Here is a 19,872-nt window from a genome sequence, read left to right on the forward strand (position 1 = left end):
TGGCAGAAATGGAATATAATATTCATAAGTATTTTTCAATTGGTGTATAATCACCTGAAAATAAGAATCGTTGTGTTTACGTTATCTTAGAATGAGCCCTTTATATCTACTTTTTTTTACAGTAGCTCAGAATGGACAAACCAAAAACTGGCCCTAGAGCTAGAGAGGGCCCTTAGCGTATTTTGCAAGTTTCGGGCCACTATAGGGCCTCCTACACGCTTGGAAGGGGAAGGGAATTCAGCTTGTTGCAATCTGTAACCTCACTGCTAGATCCCACTAAATCCTACACACTGGACCTTTAAAACATGTCCGGAGGGGATCTTTTAATGTCCTTTAATATCTTCAACTATCACTGCCATTCAAAGATACTTTAAAAGCTCCAGAAAACACATTAAGATATTGAAATAGTTTCAATTGGTTCAACAGTTTATTATTATCATTATTAGCAGTATTTATTATAATAATAATACATTATTATTAATCATTAATTTTTATGGTTGTTATCACTATGATGTATCTGACAAACTTTTCCCTGATATCAGCACGCGCCAGCAGGAGTCTCTCGTCCCCATAGTAACCAGCCTTCAGCTAGAGCCGTGTGGAGACAGAGTTAGCAGCACCGTCTGCCGACAGCTTTCATACGTCCTGAACTAAGCTCCGGTGCTCTCTTTTTTGTGTTTCTGTATCGACTGAAAAGCCACTGGGGAGGCATGGTGAGCTCATATTTCAATATATCGATTTTAAAAGGTAAGAGAAGCAGCGAAGAGCTCGTCTTTTAACTCGCCAAACCCTCTGTGTGAAGAGACTCTGCTGTTGTTTAAGTGTCCGGAAGTTCTGAGGGGGAAAAAAGTGAGAAAGGCATGAAAAAAAGGAGCTGGAAGAAACCTCTGACCAAACTTCTCCACCGAGCACATTGAAACACTGGTCTTTGCTTGAAAACCTCACCGAGCGGACAGTTGCCACCTCTTACTGTAGTTCACTAATAATCATCCGTGTGTATTCATTTATCGATGGGTCTGCCGACGCTGGAGTTTAGTGACTCTTTCTTGGACAGTCCGGAGTTCAGAGAGAGACTGCAGTGCCATGAGATAGAGCTGGAGCGCACCAACAGGTTTATAAAAGACCTCATCAAGGATGGAAACATGCTCATATCTGCCCTCAGAAGTAAGTACAAGCCGAGATGAATGTGTTGTTTTTTTGGGGAGGTTAAAGTGCGGGTTAAGTTACTCAATCAGTTGCACAGTCTGCTGCCCTGATAACAGCAGGGAATGCAAGGCCACCAAGCCAAACAGACCCAGTGTAGTGATTTTAACCTACATTAGACTCAGCATAGTTAGTTGATAGCTTATTACACTGAATAGTGTTTGTATGGTATGAGCAACACAGGTAGGAAAGTGGTTATCCAGAGGCTATATATTAGTTATCTTTCTGCTAGAGTAGATATTTTACTTATCTTACATAGAAGGGTGAAAACTCACATGCCTTTGCCAGGTTTTATAGGGTGTATTGCAATTAAAATGTACAGTTTTTAACCTAAAGCTGAGTGAAATGAAGACTGTAACAAATTGCTATTTGTCTAGCCATTATCAGCATGATTTTATGGTGTCCCCTGCCACCAGATTAGATAAGGCATAACATATAAAAATAATCATAAACATTGTATTGCTTTCTTATCAGTACTAATGTAGTCCATCAAAATTATTGTGCTATTTGATTTTATTGATGTCAGTCATCTTTGCAGTGGTAACTGTGGACACATAATGGGCCTAGACTATCTCCAGGGCCCCAAATCTACAAATCCATGCTAACTGTGTGTCATCTAGTTTGTGCTACAAAATCAACCAGGGCTGCAACTTACAATTATTTGTCATTGTAACTGAGTCTGTCAATTACTTTTACAAGTAAGCAAGTAATAATTTAGTTTAAAGAATTTTGGAAAATAGTGAAAAATGGTCACCACATTCACCCAGAGTCCAAGTCTTCAAATTGGCTCTTTGTCTGACTAACAGTACAAACCACTTTATAATTATGTAAAACAGAGAAAATCTGCAAATCCTCAAATTTGAGAGGCATAGAACTGTGAATATTCAGCATATTTCCTTGATAAACAATAAATCAATCATCAGAATTGTTGATGAGTAATTTTCTGTCTGTCAACTATCCTAATTAATCGATTAATCGTTGAAGCCCTAGTGTCAACCGATAACAGCCCATAAGGGGTTCTGTTTCATTTCCTGATCTTGAGGCCTTGTCATGAACAGCACCCCTGTGTCAAAACCTAGTTTTAAGATGGTCATTATTTCAGTTTTGGCTTATGTGTTCCTAAATCAATGCATTTAATGAAATCACCACAGAGCAAATCTAGGGCCCGGTTGTATTGTAGCATAGAAAAAACTGTACACAGTGTACACAGAGAGTGAGGAACGGGAGGCTAATAGGAGCCCAGCAGCAACTTCTGACCTTGACATAGAGTGATAAATCATTTGTTGTACTTGCGTGTCATAAGATGCACAAAGATGTCATGAACATTATTTTAGTATGGGGAATGTACTCAGCTACATTTTCTCTTGCCTCTAAAATGTATTGTCATGTTATATTTAAAAACTTACCCTCAAGGGAGAGATCTGTTTATATGACAATAAAAATGATTGTAAAGATAAAACAGACACAAACATTTGGTTCACAGGAAGTCTGTGTAAAATGCATGAATGTAATTTATTCTGGACAGTCGGATGTTTAACTGCTGTGCAGTTTGATGTCACACTCATATGACATGACGACAACATTTTAAAAGCAGGTTCCTCTTGTAGCTTCTTTTGATCGCCTCAGGGCCAATCCCAGACACACCTACACTTCATGGCTGCCTGTGGTTTCTATTGTTGTTGGTCATCAGTGTGAACGTTGCTGCTGCCTGCCTGCAGTACACACAGATGATGCTGAGTGTGTTTGGCTGTTCTGGGGCCAACAGGGACAACATGGTCACTGTGTGGTTAACATGAGGAAGTGTGTGCACAGTAGGGATGGGAATCACCAGAGGCCTCACAGTATAATATTAGCATAATAATCCAGACAATGCAATAGACCCTTTTCACAGCAGACATTATGACTTCTCCTAGGATTAAAAGCACAGGTGTAATTAATATAAACGATGGCTCCTTTCATTCAGGTGTTCCAGCTAAAGAGCCCTGTTATTATACAGTACATGCTGCCTCACTGACATTACTTACTGGGACCCTTAAAGGAACAGAGCCATCACTAAAGCACCTGCGCTTTTCCTGCTATGACAATTCAAAATGTCTGCTGTGACAAAAGTCCATGTTATTGCTTTTTTTGATACAGTAACTTCATTCCCTTTAGTGGAAATTGTGACAGCCATGGAGAGCTGGTCGTGTTCTCACCGAGTTAAAGGATATGATCACCGTTATTAGTCTCTGGAGCCATTTCTAAAGAACCTACCGTGCCCACTCTCTTCCGGGCAAAGAAACACATCACACAGTGCAACAGTGTGGCTCATTGATGTGTTTTTAATAGTTTTTGACAACAATAGAGGTCTATTGCACAGAGGAATATGATCTATCAGGTTTTGGATACACACACAGTACTTGTCAGTAGGATGAGTTCATGGTTGGTTTGGCTCTACACGTGAGATTTATTGACAATAAGAAAAATATAGAAAATTGGCAGCCTTATCCTTTAATACAACATCAGTGTTTTTTGCTGAGAATGGGATTTTCAAGCAGACAGATTGAACAACACTGTCATGAAAAATGTGTCAATTAAAATACATTTTGAAATAAATCCAATCATAAAAAGTGTTTTCCATTAATGGATAAGGCTGGTGTTATAATGCGCTTTTCTTATTGTAAACAAATCCCATGAAAAGACAAAAATGAACAGTGCATTAGTGCAACTCTCAGTACTTTTAGACCTCCACAGCCTGTTTATGGCTCAATCCCATGTGTTCATTCTGAAGATGTAAATATTTAAGAACGAGTTGTGAAGAAACCGTTTCTTTTTTAAAAAGGCTGAGTGCTATTGTTTTTTTTTTTTTGCAAACATTACTCAAAAAGGAGTAAATAGTGCATTTGTTGCGAACTATTTTCAGCTGCGGATTTATACACATTTGGAGAGCTACTGAGTAGCAACGAGGTGAATGTGGGACTGAGTCAAAATAAACTACAGTGTGTGTTCACGGTATCGAAGGGACATGTTACCCAGTGTGACGGGTCATTGATGTGTTTTTAATGGTTTTTGGGCTGGTTGAGGTCTATTGGTTGAGGAACAGAGGAGGAGGAAGATACATGAAGCTTTTCTTGCAACACAACACTACTACAACAATCTTTGTTAGTAGAATCAGTTGTAGTTTTGCTTATTGTCATGGCATTTGTTGGCCTAAAAGAATTTAAAATACCACCCGACTCCTTCTTTAACATACAGAATCGGTATGTAGACTGCTGTACGTCTGCAAATATTTTAAACACACACCAGAGAATATTTAAAGTATTCATAATTATACGCCCAGTCAGTATTTTTGACCATGTAATTACACATACGTTCACATTAATCAGTTTAATGTTCACTCATCACTAGACAAATCAGAAAACATTATACTTAAGTTGTAGTCAAGAGTTAGTTCTGTTCTTACTGTACATTAAAAGTTTTCTCAATCAATTTGAATTACATGCTGTTCCTTTAGATAATAATAGAAATATAGATGCAGCTTAATATAAGTTTCCAGCAGAAGATTATTCTGTTCATGCTGCTTTTGTCTGTGTTGAACCTGACCACAATTCATTTTGATGAGCTACAGGCAGAAGACTGGTATAAAAGAACATTTTAATGGTTTTATTATCAATGTATTATACATTATACTGAAATACTGCCTTACAGCAGCTGGCATAGAGACCAGTGTTTTGGGTGTGTGAGTTAGAGAATGTGGTGGTATTAAACTGTTGTTGGAGTGTTGTTTGGACACGTAAACACAGTTTTCTGAGATTCAGCCTGTCAAATAGAGTTTACGGCAGGGTGTGGCGGTTTATTTATATCAGACTTTGACACCTCATGTCTTGCCAGAGGATGATTTACAATGATTGGAAGATACATTAATACTTTATTACAGAAGTTATGTCGTTTGTAGGAGGATGGGATAATTGAACCAATGATAGCAGTCTGCATGCCGAGAGCGTTCTTGTGCGTAATGTTGAAACAATGCAGTTATTTAAGTTCTAAATGAGCGATGGCAATAATTACATGGTTGTAGCTGCTTAATGTGATTCTCTGTATTTGTCTCGCAGGTCTTTCTCTTGCTGTTCAGCGGTTCTCACAGTCTCTGCAGGAGTTCCAGTTTGAGTGTATCGGAGATGCTGAGACTGATGATGAGATCAATATAGGTGAGATGCCAAACAACAAATATGAATCTAGAATATAAGGACTTGAGACTGTTGCAAAATATGTCAAATATGATCAGTCTTAAAAGATTTTAAGTGTGTCATTTCTTTTGCAGCTCAGTCCTTAAAGGAGTTCTCTCAGCTTTTGAGCACCATGGAAGAGGAGAGAAAACGACTGGTAAGAAAACACCTTTGTGTGTCTGTGAGAGACAGACAGAGGAGACAGAGAAAAGCAAAATTCAAGTTTTTAGGTTGTATGTTTCTAGAAATAATAGAAGGAAAGCTTCAATTTTGAGGACATTTTGTTGGTTGTGACTTGAAAAGAGGCCATTTTAAGTGAAGATAAAGGTTGGTATAGTGACATTAATAGGTCAATTAGCCCAAGAAGCATCGGTATGTGTGTGAATTTTACATTGTATTTTGCATAAAATAGATACACATAGAACTTTGACATTTTATGTTATTTATTGACATTTTAAGAAGTTTCATTTTTCAGACATGATCTAATGATTAAAAGTGTTTGATAGTGACTGATTCTCTACAAAGACTCTGATTTGCCTCTACAAAGGAATCCAGAGACAGGAATCAAAATATGTGGGTCAAACTCAACACTGACCTCCTCAATTATACATCATCTTTTCTGTTGAGTAGTGTGGAGCGGGTACTTCAGCTCCTCTCACATACAACACTCTCTGTGAATAGTGTGAATATACTGCATAGCAGTACTGCTCATTAGAGAGACACAATGGTTTGTAATAACTGCCTTGTAGTAACTTGTCTCCCTTATAGTGTACATGTGCTGATGTACACTGTACAGTAGTATCAGTTTTCTAATAGCACAATAACTAACAGTCACTACAGTGAGCATATTTAAAGAGTATTTAAGGGTTCTTTGCCCAGGGCATCTTGCCTTGAACGACAGCGCTGATCTAAATACACCATTAAACCCAAAGCTCCTTTCAAATTAAATTTGTTTTCAGAAAGGTCTAAACCAAAGTCAGTCTGAAAGACTGTTTGGAGACTGAGCAGCAAGTGCATCCTGTCTTAATGCTAAAGAACAACTTCGCCGATGTCACCATCTAAACAACTTAAGTTTGAAAGTTACAGTCTTTGTCAGGAACCATCACTGGATCTACCACGCTGTCGAATCTGGTTTTCCCACAAGTCCGATTCACACATTTGTATGGAAAACAGCATGCCGGCAGCACTGTGCTCCATGGCGATTTGGAAAAATGTCTGACGTACAGACCCTCCATCAACCAGAGACCTTTGTGTGGGAGTGACTGGAGCCTGGCACAGTCTGTGTGCAGGCAAACCTCTGTGCCTTTGCAATGTATGTGTGTAATATGCTACCTCATGTATAGGCCTCTGTGTGTGTGTGTGTGTTCCTTTGTGACTGTGCATGGTCTGGTTACAGAGGAACCATGTGGAACCTATTCTGCCAATTCCCCTGTGAGACTGTGAGCAGCAGAGCCCTGACTGCCTGGGAAAGTCCATAAAAGGGTCCAGTGTGTGTGTGTGCATGTGTGTGTATGTGTGTGTGGGTGGGTGTGTTTTGTTAGCTAACTCTTGGGGACCATTTCCGGTTTAACACCAACCTTGTCAGGACCAGTAGTCCTTGTGGGGACCAAAGCCCGGTCCTAATGAGACAAAACATCATTTCTTAGGTCCTGGTCAGGGTTAAGGTTTGGGTTTGGCTATCTACAATGAATGGAAGTCAATGCAATGTCCTAACAAGGATAGCTGCACAAACTCTGTGTGTGTGTGTGTGTGTGTGTTAATTGTACTGCATGCTTTTCCACTTGGAGTGGCACCACTACAATGCTGCTGATTTGTTTGAACTTTTAATAATACCATCATTATTGAGTTAAAGGGCAATTCCAGCTAATGGATTCCTTTGAAATACCTACCTGTTTGACCTGAAAGGACTATTATTGAGTTTTGACAATACCCTTCAGTCTCTTAGTTTTCAGTTTCACTCTGAATGCTGTAATGTGGTGAAAAAAAGAATGTACAAAGAAAGCAGACCTTTCTTTGGCCACTGGTGCAGCACTAAAGTGAAGTGAAAGTGAAGTCATGATGCAGGACCGGGAAGCTATTTAGAGCCTAATACTTAAATCGACTAGACAGAACAAAGCAAGACGTGACCAAGACTTGCAATTTATAGACTCGTGACTAAAGAGGCCGAGACCTAATATAAACACCAGAGCTCTGATAACCGTTCGTCTCACTGCTTGACTCACGTCTCAACATCAACCACAAGTGTCCCTCGCATGCTGTACAGAAAACTGCATGTATTAGCAAGTATTACTATTACATAGTTGTACTGTGCTTTTTGGGGGTTTTCTGGTGAAATTTGCATGTCTGATCAGATGAAAAGTCAAAGCTTTCAGTTACCCAGCTGAACCAAGAGCACATACTAGACTTGGCCCAATTTTTATTGAAGTGGTTTTCATCAGTCTGACCTAATCTGCACTTTTGTAGCTAATACTGACAGATAAGCTACTGTTTTGCTTCTGTTCTATTTTCATTTTAATATTTGCATTTTTGTTTCTGTGACTTGGATGAGAACCATGAGCAAAGTCCTTAAAATACTCAATTTATTACATTGCACAAATGCACTAAAATGTTTGATATTAAGCAAGACTTCATACCAGCAGAAATTCATAAACAAACTAAGGTTTGCTCTAGGTGTAACTATGATACTTGGACAGCTCTTCTCTGAGGTGTTCCTGTGTGTAAACAGGCATTAAATAAACAGATAAGACATATCAGCTGAGAGATATTTCAATCCTGAGACTGGCTGTTCAAGTTTGAATCCTGTTTGCTTGCTCAAATATTTACATACTTCAACACGTGTGCCTTATCTGAAAATCAGTCCTGGTTAAACAAAATACTAGATGAGATCAACATCAGATAGTTTAAGTAAATTTCAGCCTTAGATTTGCTCTTTTACAACAAATGTGTGAAGTTAACATCCCACGTTGATGTCTTCTTTTAGAAAAATTTGAAAAGAGTATAGTTGTGGGATTAAATTTGACCTTTTCTCTAAATGTTTCATGTCAACATCTGCTGTCAAACAAAGCATTAATGTCTAGAAATGTGTTTGTTAAATTCAAATTTGTGAAAAAAATAAGACATGCATGTTTAAAGCAATCAAAACCTCTGAAGTCACCACTGCAGCCCTCGTGGAATAGCTCAGTATACTGTATCCAACGCAGACCACAGTGTGGTCTTATCTCTGTTCCCGGTCTTAGTATTTACAGTTTTGACACCCTGAGATAACGGTTGTGGTTTCTTTCCTCTCTTAGATCCAGAATGCTGATGACGTGTTGATCTCACCGCTCGAGAGGTTTCGCAAGGAGCAGATCGGAGCTGTGAAGGTACAGCTGTGACTGGTAGTATCGAGGTGTTACATGAAAGCCAAGCACATTATTAAAAGAAAATAGCTGAGCTTCAGTTTTTAAAATAAAAGAACCAAGGGTGATATTAAAAACTTCAGTACACTTCATTAATTAGTGTTCATTAGTAACACTGTGGGTGGTTATTAGACAGATCTCCCCGCTCAGGTCTGGTCAGTGGTCAGAGAATCCAATTTGTTCAGATAAACCACGGATCACAGTCCAGTGTCAGTAAGAGGGTCATGGGAACGGACGCTGAGAGAGAGGACAGAGAGCGCGTCACAGACAGAGAGAGACAGTTGAACTCAGTGAGGCAGTATAAACACAAAGTGAGTCTGGTGTCTGGTTTCAGCAGCTGTCTCAAGTCTTATAATTCAGTTTATCTCATTTTTTTCTCCCCCCTCTTGGCTCTCCCCAGAAAGAAATAGAGGCAGAGATAGCAGTGTTGTGTGGTATGCAGTGTTCAAAAAATATAAGTGGTTACAACTATAACTAATACTGAAAGTGAAATCATGGCTTTTTTCTCTGTATGATTGAGGGGAACACACACAGCCTGTAGAATGTAGCAGGAGTGTGTGAGCAGCGCAGAGAAACAGTGGCTGGAAATGTGCAGTTAGGAGCTGCAGCTGTTTTGGAAAAAAGACTCAAATATTTTGGCGGTGTCTCTTCATTTAGATTATTAATGCTCCCGCTGCACTCCCAAATGTCGTAGCTTTTTTGAGGCTGGAATTTCAGTTGATCTCAAATTCCTATTGAATTTTTGTTATTTGTGGAAGATCAGCTGCAAAGAGGCCGTGCAGGTATTTTCAGGGTGCAGAGATCTCACTGCAGGTTCAATGGCATTTTGGTGTTGTGAATGTTTGGTGACGTTCTCTCTGTGTTATGTAAAAAAAAGTCAGTTTAAACAACGTTTTTTCAGATGTAAAAATTTTGCCTCTCTTGTCTTCCTCAGGAGGGAAAGAAACAGTTTGACAAGGAGACAGAAAGGTACTACTCTGTTCTAGAGAAACACCTCAGCCTGTCCTCCAAAAAGAAGGAATCTCAGCTAAATGAGGTGAACTGCCCAATTCCTGATAAATCCACACACTCAAAGTTTTTCCCAGAAGTATTAGGTGACATACCGAATGTCTGTTGTGGCTGTTTTCACTGCAGGCTGATTCACAGATGAGTAAAGACCGGCAGGTATTTTATGATGCATCGCTGCAGTATGTCTTCAAGATCCAAGAGGTGCAGGAGAGAAAGAAGTTTGAATTTGTGGAGCCGGTGAGTTCACGCACCGTACACACGTAATTATCATATTTGTATGTTCATTTCACACTGGGATACGCATATCACATTTGTAATAAAATACACAAGATGACATCAGTATCAGCCTGTTTGCCTCCTGTGTCAAATTTCCATTTTGTGCTTCTTTTATTTTTTTGAGCTTCTGGGCCTTTATAGCTCTGACCAGAAATCAAAGCCATCAATACAGAAGGTTTTATCACAGGAAAATATGACTGATGAGTCTATTCTGCTTGTAAAGACTGATTTAAACATCAGTTTATACAGACATGATCATGGAAAGACAGCTCAGCCAGGATCTGAAAAACACACACATTACACACACTGTTTGGCCGGTGATAAAAATGTTTTAATGATAGATATCAGTAAAGCTCACTTCCTGTTGCTCGAGCGGCACTTCCTGCATGGAGATCTCTTCCGCCTGACGGAGAGGGAAACTCTTTGTTGTAATGTAAACAAGGTCAGAAAACTAAACAACAAGCAGAGTTTTGGGGATTTTTCTCCTTTAGGGGTTATTGTGATTGATTAAGCAGATGACTGACAATTATTCTTTTGTAATCCTCTCATTATACTCAGCACGCCCAAGCCCCCAGCTAACATATCTCTCCATCTGCTCTTCAGTTATTAGCCTTCCTGCAGGGCTTGTTGACATTCTACCACGAGGGCTACGAGCTGGCCAGTGAGTTTGAACCCTACAAGCAGCAGCTTCAGTTTAACCTGCAGAATGTAAGTATATGTTTACTGCAACCCTGTAGTCCACATCTGAACCTGATATCTCTTGTAAATTATATTTGTAAATAGCTGGTAAGGTTCAAGCGGCAACTTCCGTGGCTGAAAAATGAAGCCAAAAATTGCCAAAAACTGCAGTTCTTCAAATGACCACTTGAGGCTGGCTCCAAAAGCAAGTCAATCCCCATAGACCCCCATGTTAAAATGCCCAACTTTACAGCAGAAATAAACGTTTACAGCCTGGTACAAAAAATGGTTTTGGCCTCTACAGCTAATTTCCCCGTTCATGACAACTACAACTACGATAGGTGAATTTTTATACAACTCCCCTGTTTATATTTTATTAAGGCTTAAATGCACCATGCTAACCAAGCTAGCAGCTAGCATTTGAGTCAGCTCCACCCTCTCATCCAAATTTGGTCACTTCTGGCTCCAAACTTCTTGCTCACAGAGACTGAGGACAATCTCCCAGGTTTTGTTGCTAAAACTGTGTGGAAACATTTGGAGAGTTTAAAAAAACCTGCATTGCAGAACCAATCCAAAGTCTGTTATCCAATGTCTGGTATCACAACACTAGGTTCTGTCTGGCCTCTTACCAGCCATTTACAGAAAGTCAATCAGGGATGCATCTGAGACAACCTGTCCCAGTGTAGAAATCCCACACATCTAAGACTCCCAACATGTTGAAACACAGTGTAAATTATTTTCAGCAACAGTTTGAAAAAGGCTTGGTCTAGAACAAATTCTCATTTTGCTGCTCAATGGCTTAAACTTCGACCAATTTACTTGGAAATTGGAAAGTCAAAGTCACACTTATTAGAAGCTTAATAGAAAATCCAGTGTAGATGATTGACTGTACTAAAATGTTTCAGTACCAATGCCAATGCGATACCTAAGTTGCAATACAAATGCCAAAATTATGTTTATTGATACCTTACTTTTAGGAATATAAACGTGTTTTTCTACAAAAACATTTTTTGCTCTTAAACTTTTCAAATGCATCAATATTTAATCTTATTGTAACACAAGCAGCCAAACAAGAACTTAACAATTGAACGACATAGAGTAAATAGCAGAGTTATGTTTAAGTAAACAACACAAGAATTTGACTTGGTGTTCTCTGCCAGCTTTCAGTACCCGACAGTTTTAATACTACTACTGTGCTACTGACACAATTCAATCAGCATTCAAAAAGTATTGAGGTGTGTCCCCTCAATTTCTCTATTTCTTTATGTAAAATTAAAATGCAGTATCACCTCTCTATTAGGTGAAAACTGCTGTTGCAGCCTCAGCCTTTTACTTATTTATTTAAAAGCAGACACTTTTTAAATGGAAATGAGAAATCAGTGTACTTTTTGTGTAAGTCTTGTCGTAATTTACACAACTGAACTAAGTAACCACATCTATGTATGTTATTAAGGCTCGCAACAACTTTGAAAGTACACGTGTGGAGGTTGAGAGGCTGATGAAGAGGATCCGATCCGCAGAAGAGGATTTCAAAGCCCCCGGCTGCTTCACAATGGAGGGATATCTGTATATACAGGAGAAACGTAAGAGACGCAAAAGTTACAGTATTTACTGTCTCCTCTGTCTGTCCTCCTCTCACTTAAGCTGCGTAAAATCACTCACCACAGTTACGCATGAAAAGTGGTATCTGTGTCATGTATTTTAGGTCCACTGGGCAGTGTGTGGACCAGATACTACTGTACATATGAAAAAAGCTCCAAGATGTTCACCATGAGCAACACAGAGGCCAGACCAGCCAGCAGACAGGTGAGTTGGTAGCACAGAAAAATCTGACAATTGCCATATTTTTTATTAAGTACATAATAATCATCCCATGTGGTTACATACATTTTTGGCTCTGTTATTGTAATACAGTTATGTAGTTGCAAGCAGTGCCATTACAACTCTCATTTTCATTACCATGTGGTTAAAGTAATGTTGCCAAAAGATAATGGCAACATGGATCATCAACCTCAAGTGTTGAGTCACTTCTTTTGAAAACACACTGAAATAAATAGAAAACCAGTTAATGCCCCGAAGGTAGGAAATCAGTCATGAAACATGTGGTGCTGAGCAACTTTCTAAGAAACTGAGACTTTCTAAGATAAACACGTCATGTTGAGTGCGTGATGCAACCATATCTCACTATTTACAGAATGGTGTGGTGAACGGTACTCCGGAAATGTTCAGGCTGCGCTCGTGTGTCAGAAGGAAGACCGACTCCATCGACAAACGCTTCTGCTTCGACATCGAGGTGGTGGAGAGGTGAGAGATGATTCAGAGGCTGTGTTCGTAGCAAATGAACGTTTTAGGAATAAATAAATTTAGATATAGCTACTGTTGGGTCTGACTTGGGTAAAATGATCCCCTTTTTTCTCTGCAGGCATGGCGTCATCACCCTGCAAGCAGTCTCTGAGGCCAACAGACGCCTGTGGATGGAGGCCATGGATGGAAAAGAACCTGTATGAGTATATCCACCATTAACCAGTAACAATAATATAATATCATCAGGAAAACATGAACCAGACTTCTATTGTGTTAAACACAATAAACTTAGTACTGAAAAAATAATGTTAGCTTACTTTTCTACCTTTCTTTCCTCAGATCTACACGCTGCCCTCTTTACTCAGCAAAAAGGAGGAGAGTAAGTATTCTATTCATTAACATCTGCTGTGTTAATATTTCCTCCTTTGCATCAGAAATTTACAGTTTGTCTATTTTACAGCATTTCTCAATGAGGCAGGCTTCAGCTTTGTGAAGAAGTGCATTGAGCTGGTGGAAACGAGAGGTATCCCTACTTCTTAAAATGTGTATGATTGCGCGAAAATGAAATGCTTGTAAATACAGTGTCGATTTATGCGTTAAATAAATGTCTGTGTGTGCATGTAGGCATTACCACGCTGGGACTGTACAGGACTGGAGGAGTTAACTCCAAAGTGCAGCGGCTGATGACGAGTGTTTTCGGTAAGAAACGCTTTGCTTTCCTCTGTATGATATCATTTCCTGCATGAGAAACGTTTCCTCCAGCACAATCAATGGGTTATAATTAAAAATCCGTCACTACAGATGAATCATTAAGTCTCTACTCTCCTGTAGCGTCCACTGCACCCTCTGACATGCAGCTGGATGGAGACGCCTGGGACAACAAGACCATCACCAGCGGCCTAAAGAATTATTTCAGGTAATGTACAGTTTATTAAACAGCAGCTTTTTTGAATAACGCTGCTGATGAATTATGAGTTTATGATTTCTAATGTGCATGCAGGTGTCTGGCAGAGCCGCTCCTTACCTACAGACTGCATAAAGAATTCATCAAAGCCGCAAGTAAGATCCTCTGCTGCCTCTTTCAAAACACAAAATAGAATATGTAATGAGAGAGGCAATCTGTAATATTCCACCAGTGTTTAGATTCAGTTTGCTGCCTCATCTCATTGTATGTTATGTAAACAGAAGTTTATCATCATCTATCACCTTCTTCACAGAGTATGATGACCAGAAGTATCGAGTGAGAGCGATTCATGCTCTTGTTCACAAACTACCAGAGAAAAACAGAGCAATGCTGGACATCTTAACCAATCACCTCCTCAAGTATGTACATATTAACACATACTGTGCTTGTATTGATCTGTACCTTGAAAATGTCCTTTTGACTGTTAGAGCTTCTTATTTTTCTAAAAAGAAATATCATTACCTTAAACAGTGATATTTTTCCACTCTACTTTTTTCTAGTCTTCCTATTTCCTGTGTGCTGTTTTCTTGTTGGCTCAGTCATAGAGCAACACGTAACAATGCATCTTTACAGGATTTACATTTGTGAAACAGCTATTCCAGTCTGTACTTGTGTGCAGTATTTAAAGAACGGTCAAAGTCACACCATAAAAACTCTTAATATTCATAACAGATGTCTGAGAGTAGATTTTTTTGCCAGGACAGCAAAATGTGTAACTTTAAAGATCCGCTGCAGACATGTTGTAAGATATATAAAAATACTCTGCCTGGAATTATAAGTGTCTAATATGGTTTTTCCATAAAAAAGTACAGTTACCTCATTAAAATCCCTAAAATCAAATATTCTCCTTCTTCCTCATTGAAAAATCCAGGTTCGATGAATATGCAAATATTGTTAATGTCAGAAGTTTAACTGCTGGATGAAAGACGTCTCCTACTTCACTGTAAAGTCTGTTGTCAGTGTTTGTATATGTTTGTTTCAACATCACACTTGTGATATGGAAACATGAAGCTCAAAGTCAGATTTTCAGCGAGCACAGAGAAACTTTCCACTTTCAGCAGATAAATATGAAAACAGCCTTCTAATGTCAATGGCACAGTGAACCTCAAACATTAAACCGTAGGAACAAGAAAAAAAGAACATTTTTGAGTGGAGGGGGACTTTAAAGGAAAGAAAAACAACAGAAAAACAACAGACTTGAACCTGACATCTCTCACACAATATTTACATGGAGCATAGACAGATTCTGAAATATAGATGATCTACTATCTAATAATATGCTAGACTAATAGACTTGTGAAATCCATACATGAAATGATTGCCAGCAATGTGAACACGTATATAAATTTAAATGTTATTTTTCATCTTTTTCACCTTTTAAGAAATTTTAAGGTTATTTTTTGTTGCTACATTGAATAGAGAAGCACAGAACTCATACAAAAACATCACAAACAACTGTGATTGAAATATATTAACATAGAAGGGTTGAGTTTTTTAATTTTGTGTTTTTCATAATTATAATAGTTTATTTTTACACCTTTTCTATTATATCTCTGTGACATATTTAAAATACATGCTCATCGTGTGTGTGTGTGTGTGTGTGTGCAGGGTCTCCTCTCACAGTGACCAGAACCTGATGACCGTGTCCAACCTGGGGATGATCTTCGGCCCCACGTTGATGAGGTCACAGGAAGAGACGGTGGCCGCCATGATGAACATCAAGTTCCAGAACATCGTGGTGGAGATTATCATCGAAAACCACCACAAGGTGTGCTCTACAAACACGCATACACACACATATACACACACATACACACACACATAAACATACACCTAACACGCGTGTGTACTGTATGTTCCTGTCAGATATTTGGTGAGGCCCCAGACCTTTCAGTGCCGTTACCTCCAGCTCCGTCCTCTCGGTCGACTCCTCGGAGGAACAAAGCCATCTGTCTGTCATCTGGAAAGAGGAAACCACGCCTCTACCCTCCTGCTCTCTGCCTCGCAGACAACGACAGTGAGTCTTTCTGCAGCTTTAATATACGTCAGTCTCCCATTTTAATACATCACATACAGCACATACAGTACTAGACAGTTATAGGGAAACATTTACAACTGAGCACTTCAGGTATTGTACACCTGCACAGTAAAATCTGGTGATGAGATGTTGTTACATGCAACATTTTATCTTTATTGTGTTCATGACAGAAGTCACATGTTTTTATAGTTTAAGCCAATAAACTGCTCACATTTTGTAAGGAGTGGTGCTTTCACATAGTCATTTTACACACAACTGGGCGTCATTATCAGCAACTGAGCAGCGGAAATTAAAATGACTGTAACATCAGTGGGCTCAAGTACTAACACTACATGTCCTAATGGACACGCAACCATTATACTCATATGTGATTGTTGAACATGTCATTCTAAAACCATGAGCATTAATATGCAGCTGTAACTCTTCTGGTAAAGGTTTTCCATGACATTTTGGAATCTGGCTGCAGGGATTTGCTCCTATTCAGCCATAGGATCTTTATTGAGGTTGGACACTGTCTGGTGATGAGGCTTAGCTCATAGTCCAATTGATCCTATAGAGGTTGGAGGAAATCATGTTTCTTTGCAGGCCAGTCAACTTTTTCCACACCAAACTGGGAGAACCATTTCTTTATGGACTTTGCTTTGTGCACAGTGGCCTTGTCATGTTGAAGCAGCAAAGGGTCTTCTCCAAACTGTTGTTACACTATTGTCTAAAATATAATTGTATGCTGTAGCAATAAGATTTCACATATATATAGTGTAGTTATGCACTCATCATTTGATATTCTGAGTAAAGCAGCAATCAACTCTCAAATTACAGATGTCAGAACTTCAAAAGCACCTGAATGCACCAACAAGGAAGATTAAAAAAAAGCAGGAATCATTTACTCCATATGCATTTTTAGTTAATGGACTAATCCAAAGCAGTGGAACAGCCTTTTAAACACTCAGTAATCTCTGAGCGTTAGTCAGTCTCTTCATTATGTGACTCATTTCTTTTCTTCCTTCCAGGTGACACATTCAGTAGCAGCCCCAGCACGACTCCGATGGGCAGCCAGGAGTCGCTGTCCTCACACTCGTCTGAAAAGAACGGATTGTCTCCGACCTCATCCCCTTCCTCTCCTGCTGCAGAGCCCAGCTCGTCCTCCACAGCGCAGCCGTCTCCACCTGCGGCTTCCTCTTGTTCCCCCTGTTCTCACACTTCCTCAAATGGGAAGGATCAAAAACGGCCAACAGACAGCGCTGCCTCCCCTCAGCTCACTCCTTCCTCTTCCTGGACTTCCTCCCAGCTCGCCACGGCCCAGCAGACCTCCTCCGTGTCATCATCCACGTCCTCTTTGATCTCTGCAGCGGAGAGAAGTCTCTCTGTCAAAGGAAACTCAACGGCCTCCTTGTCATCTGTGAAGGAGTCCAGGTCACCCTCCAGAGCCTCCTCGTCGACCATCTCCACCCAGCCCTCCTCGGTGGAGGGCATCACCTCTCTCAGGGAAGGTCGGCCAGTTCAGAGAGTGTCGTCTGTCTCTTCTCTGAAGAGCACTCATTCAGTGGATCAAAGAAATGCATCCTGTGCCTCCTCCAATGTCACAGAAACCAGAGCAACAGACACTACCTCCCCTTCTCGGGAGCACAGGACTGCTTACAGGACTGCCTCCTCCTCCTCTTCCTCCTCCTCCTCCTTGTTTCCCTACCAGCTTTCCACATCCTCCTCTCTCACCTCCCTGCACATCTCTGAGGGTGCGTGCATCTGTGGTAACTGCTTCAACATGTCAAAAGTTTGCTGAAGATAAATGTGTAGGAAAAAGTTTGATGAGTGATGTGAAGAGTGTCAGTCTCTCCTCTGCTTAGTGTTCAGCTTTGATTTCCTTTGTTCTGTCTCAGATTACAAAAGCTGTCACGGATCGGTACAGAGTCTCATGTCGCTGGACCCACAAGAGGCAACACACTTGCGTAAAACTTCACGCATGCGATGTGGCTCCGATCTGATCCCGAAACACTCTGCAGCCACATCAAGCAACGGTTACCAGAGGCCTGGATCAATGTCAGTGTCTTTAAAATTTATCATTTATCATCACCACTGGTGCCGTTTTGCTGGAACATTGACATATGACAAATGTTGGTAGCGTAAATGTCATTTTAAAAAACACTGTTCACTGTAAGAAATGGTCCAGTGTTTAAACTCAAGTTCAGTTGACATGAAAATTGAAACACAAGTCATTTTTCCCTGCGAATTATATTTGCTGTCTCAACATCAAGGGATCCTTTTTTATCTAATTTTGACTTATTTTAACAGTTTTTTAATTGTAATATCTCAGCCATCGTTGATCTGGTTCTAGGAATTATTACTTGTTTCTGATTGGCCGAAGAGCAGCCTGCATTATTTAAGAAAACAGTTTTGTTTTAGACGCTGAGAATCTGTCTGAAACTAACTCGCTCTGAGCTACATACTGGAGGTGATAATGTTGTTTATTTTTGCTGTTACATGTATTACAGAATATCAGTCAGAGGGCCGCAGCGTGAGAGTTCAGTTTTCTCCTCAGCATTAGATATTTGTTCTTCAGGAAGGTGAGTTGATTTCAGATATGATAAACTGCAACCTAAAACATACTGATAAATGAAATCCTCTTTCTGTTTCACCAACTCCACTGTTTTTTTTGTCTCAGGGAAGCAAAAGCTCTTTATTCCTGTGAGGCAGAGCACAGCCATGAGCTCAGTTTTCCACAGGGGGCGCTGTTCTCAAACGGTAAGAAAACCACTCAGGTTTTATTTCCTGATGGATCTCTGGTGTTCAGGAAACTAGTTAGTTTGTTTTCTGACTTATATAATCCTAATCTTAATCATTCTACATGTTATGCTTGTGTTTGACTAATAAAAAAAATCACACATAACCAGCAAGAATCTTTCAACTTAGTCTAAAGTCTTTGTGTAGAGAAACTTCCATGTCCAGGTGAGATTATGGTTGTACATTATATAAGATGAAATGTATGAGACATGTTTGCTGTATGAGGATCTTTGTCTTGACTTGCTGAGTTGATTCAAGTCAACGTTTGTGTCTGCAGTTCATCCGTCTGTGGAACCAGGTTGGCTTCAGGCGACATACAACGGCAAGACGGGCCTCATACCTGAGAACTACATCACATACACCTGAAAAACCCTGATGACGTCATCAATTACTGAATAACACAAAGATCTAACATAGCTTTTAGGGATCTAACAGTGCATACAGTAATACTCTGTGCTGCTGATCAAAGATGTAATATATTTATCATGTTACTGTTATCACTGAGCAGTATGTCTGACTACTGTGGCTGGATATGAATGATGTGTATATTGTATTTATATCCGACTACTTTATCTTATGTGTTATTAACCAGCATGTAATGCAGTAGATGTTAATATCTCGTCTATTGTCTTGTTTTAATACATGACAGTTCAACTTAATCAATGTTATCAGCTAATGTTTGTGTTCAGCAGTTTTGCTGTGGCGGCGAGAACGCTGTAGATTCATGAAATGTGTCTGCTAGTGGTTTATTCACAACAAGGTACATGGAAACAGTATTTTTCTATTAATCTTGGTAATTTATGTGTTTGTAAATGATCTTATTAATGTTATAACTGTGTGTACAGTGATTAGATGTTTGTCTCTGGAGCAGTATGAACTGATGGTCTAAGACTGAATCCTGCCGTAACACCTTCCTGCTGCCGTCTGTGTCAGTTCTCATGTCTAAATAAAGGGCAAATACTTTACTTAAAAAGACAGTTTGTATTTGTGGATTCACTTTGTGTCACTGTTGTACCATGT

At 39.6% G+C, this 19,872-nt stretch overlaps 1 protein-coding gene across 1 annotated transcript; it reads left to right on the plus strand.

Annotated features, from left to right (window-relative positions):
* Window positions 1-573: 573 nt before the first annotated feature.
* Window positions 574-19,827, plus strand: LOC137195598 (rho GTPase-activating protein 42-like). The gene is made up of 24 exons (XM_067608098.1): window positions 574-1,164; window positions 5,295-5,390; window positions 5,504-5,565; window positions 8,699-8,770; window positions 9,741-9,842; window positions 9,941-10,051; window positions 10,694-10,798; window positions 12,222-12,351; window positions 12,474-12,574; window positions 12,963-13,072; window positions 13,191-13,269; window positions 13,412-13,451; window positions 13,533-13,595; window positions 13,697-13,771; window positions 13,904-13,988; window positions 14,073-14,131; window positions 14,290-14,395; window positions 15,645-15,804; window positions 15,903-16,053; window positions 17,085-17,807; window positions 17,952-18,111; window positions 18,564-18,635; window positions 18,734-18,813; window positions 19,130-19,827. The coding sequence occupies exons 1-24, from the start codon at window positions 1,011-1,013 to the stop codon at window positions 19,216-19,218; spliced, it is 2,985 nt and encodes a 994-aa protein (XP_067464199.1). The 5' UTR covers window positions 574-1,010; the 3' UTR covers window positions 19,219-19,827.
* Window positions 19,828-19,872: the final 45 nt, after the last annotated feature.

This window comes from Thunnus thynnus, chromosome 13 (genome assembly GCF_963924715.1).
Source record: "Thunnus thynnus chromosome 13, fThuThy2.1, whole genome shotgun sequence".
In the NCBI taxonomy this organism is placed as follows: domain Eukaryota; kingdom Metazoa; phylum Chordata; class Actinopteri; order Scombriformes; family Scombridae; genus Thunnus; species Thunnus thynnus.

Coding starts and splice junctions, on each gene's coding strand:
- LOC137195598 (XM_067608098.1), top strand. CDS start 1,011: ATGGGTCTGCCGACGCTGGAGTTTAGTGACTCTTTCTTGGACAGTCCG. Junction 13,596..13,696: donor TGAGCTGGTGGAAACGAGAG/GTATCCCTACTT, acceptor GTGTGCATGTAG/GCATTACCACGCTGGGACTG. Junction 17,808..17,951: donor CTCCCTGCACATCTCTGAGG/GTGCGTGCATCT, acceptor GTTCTGTCTCAG/ATTACAAAAGCTGTCACGGA.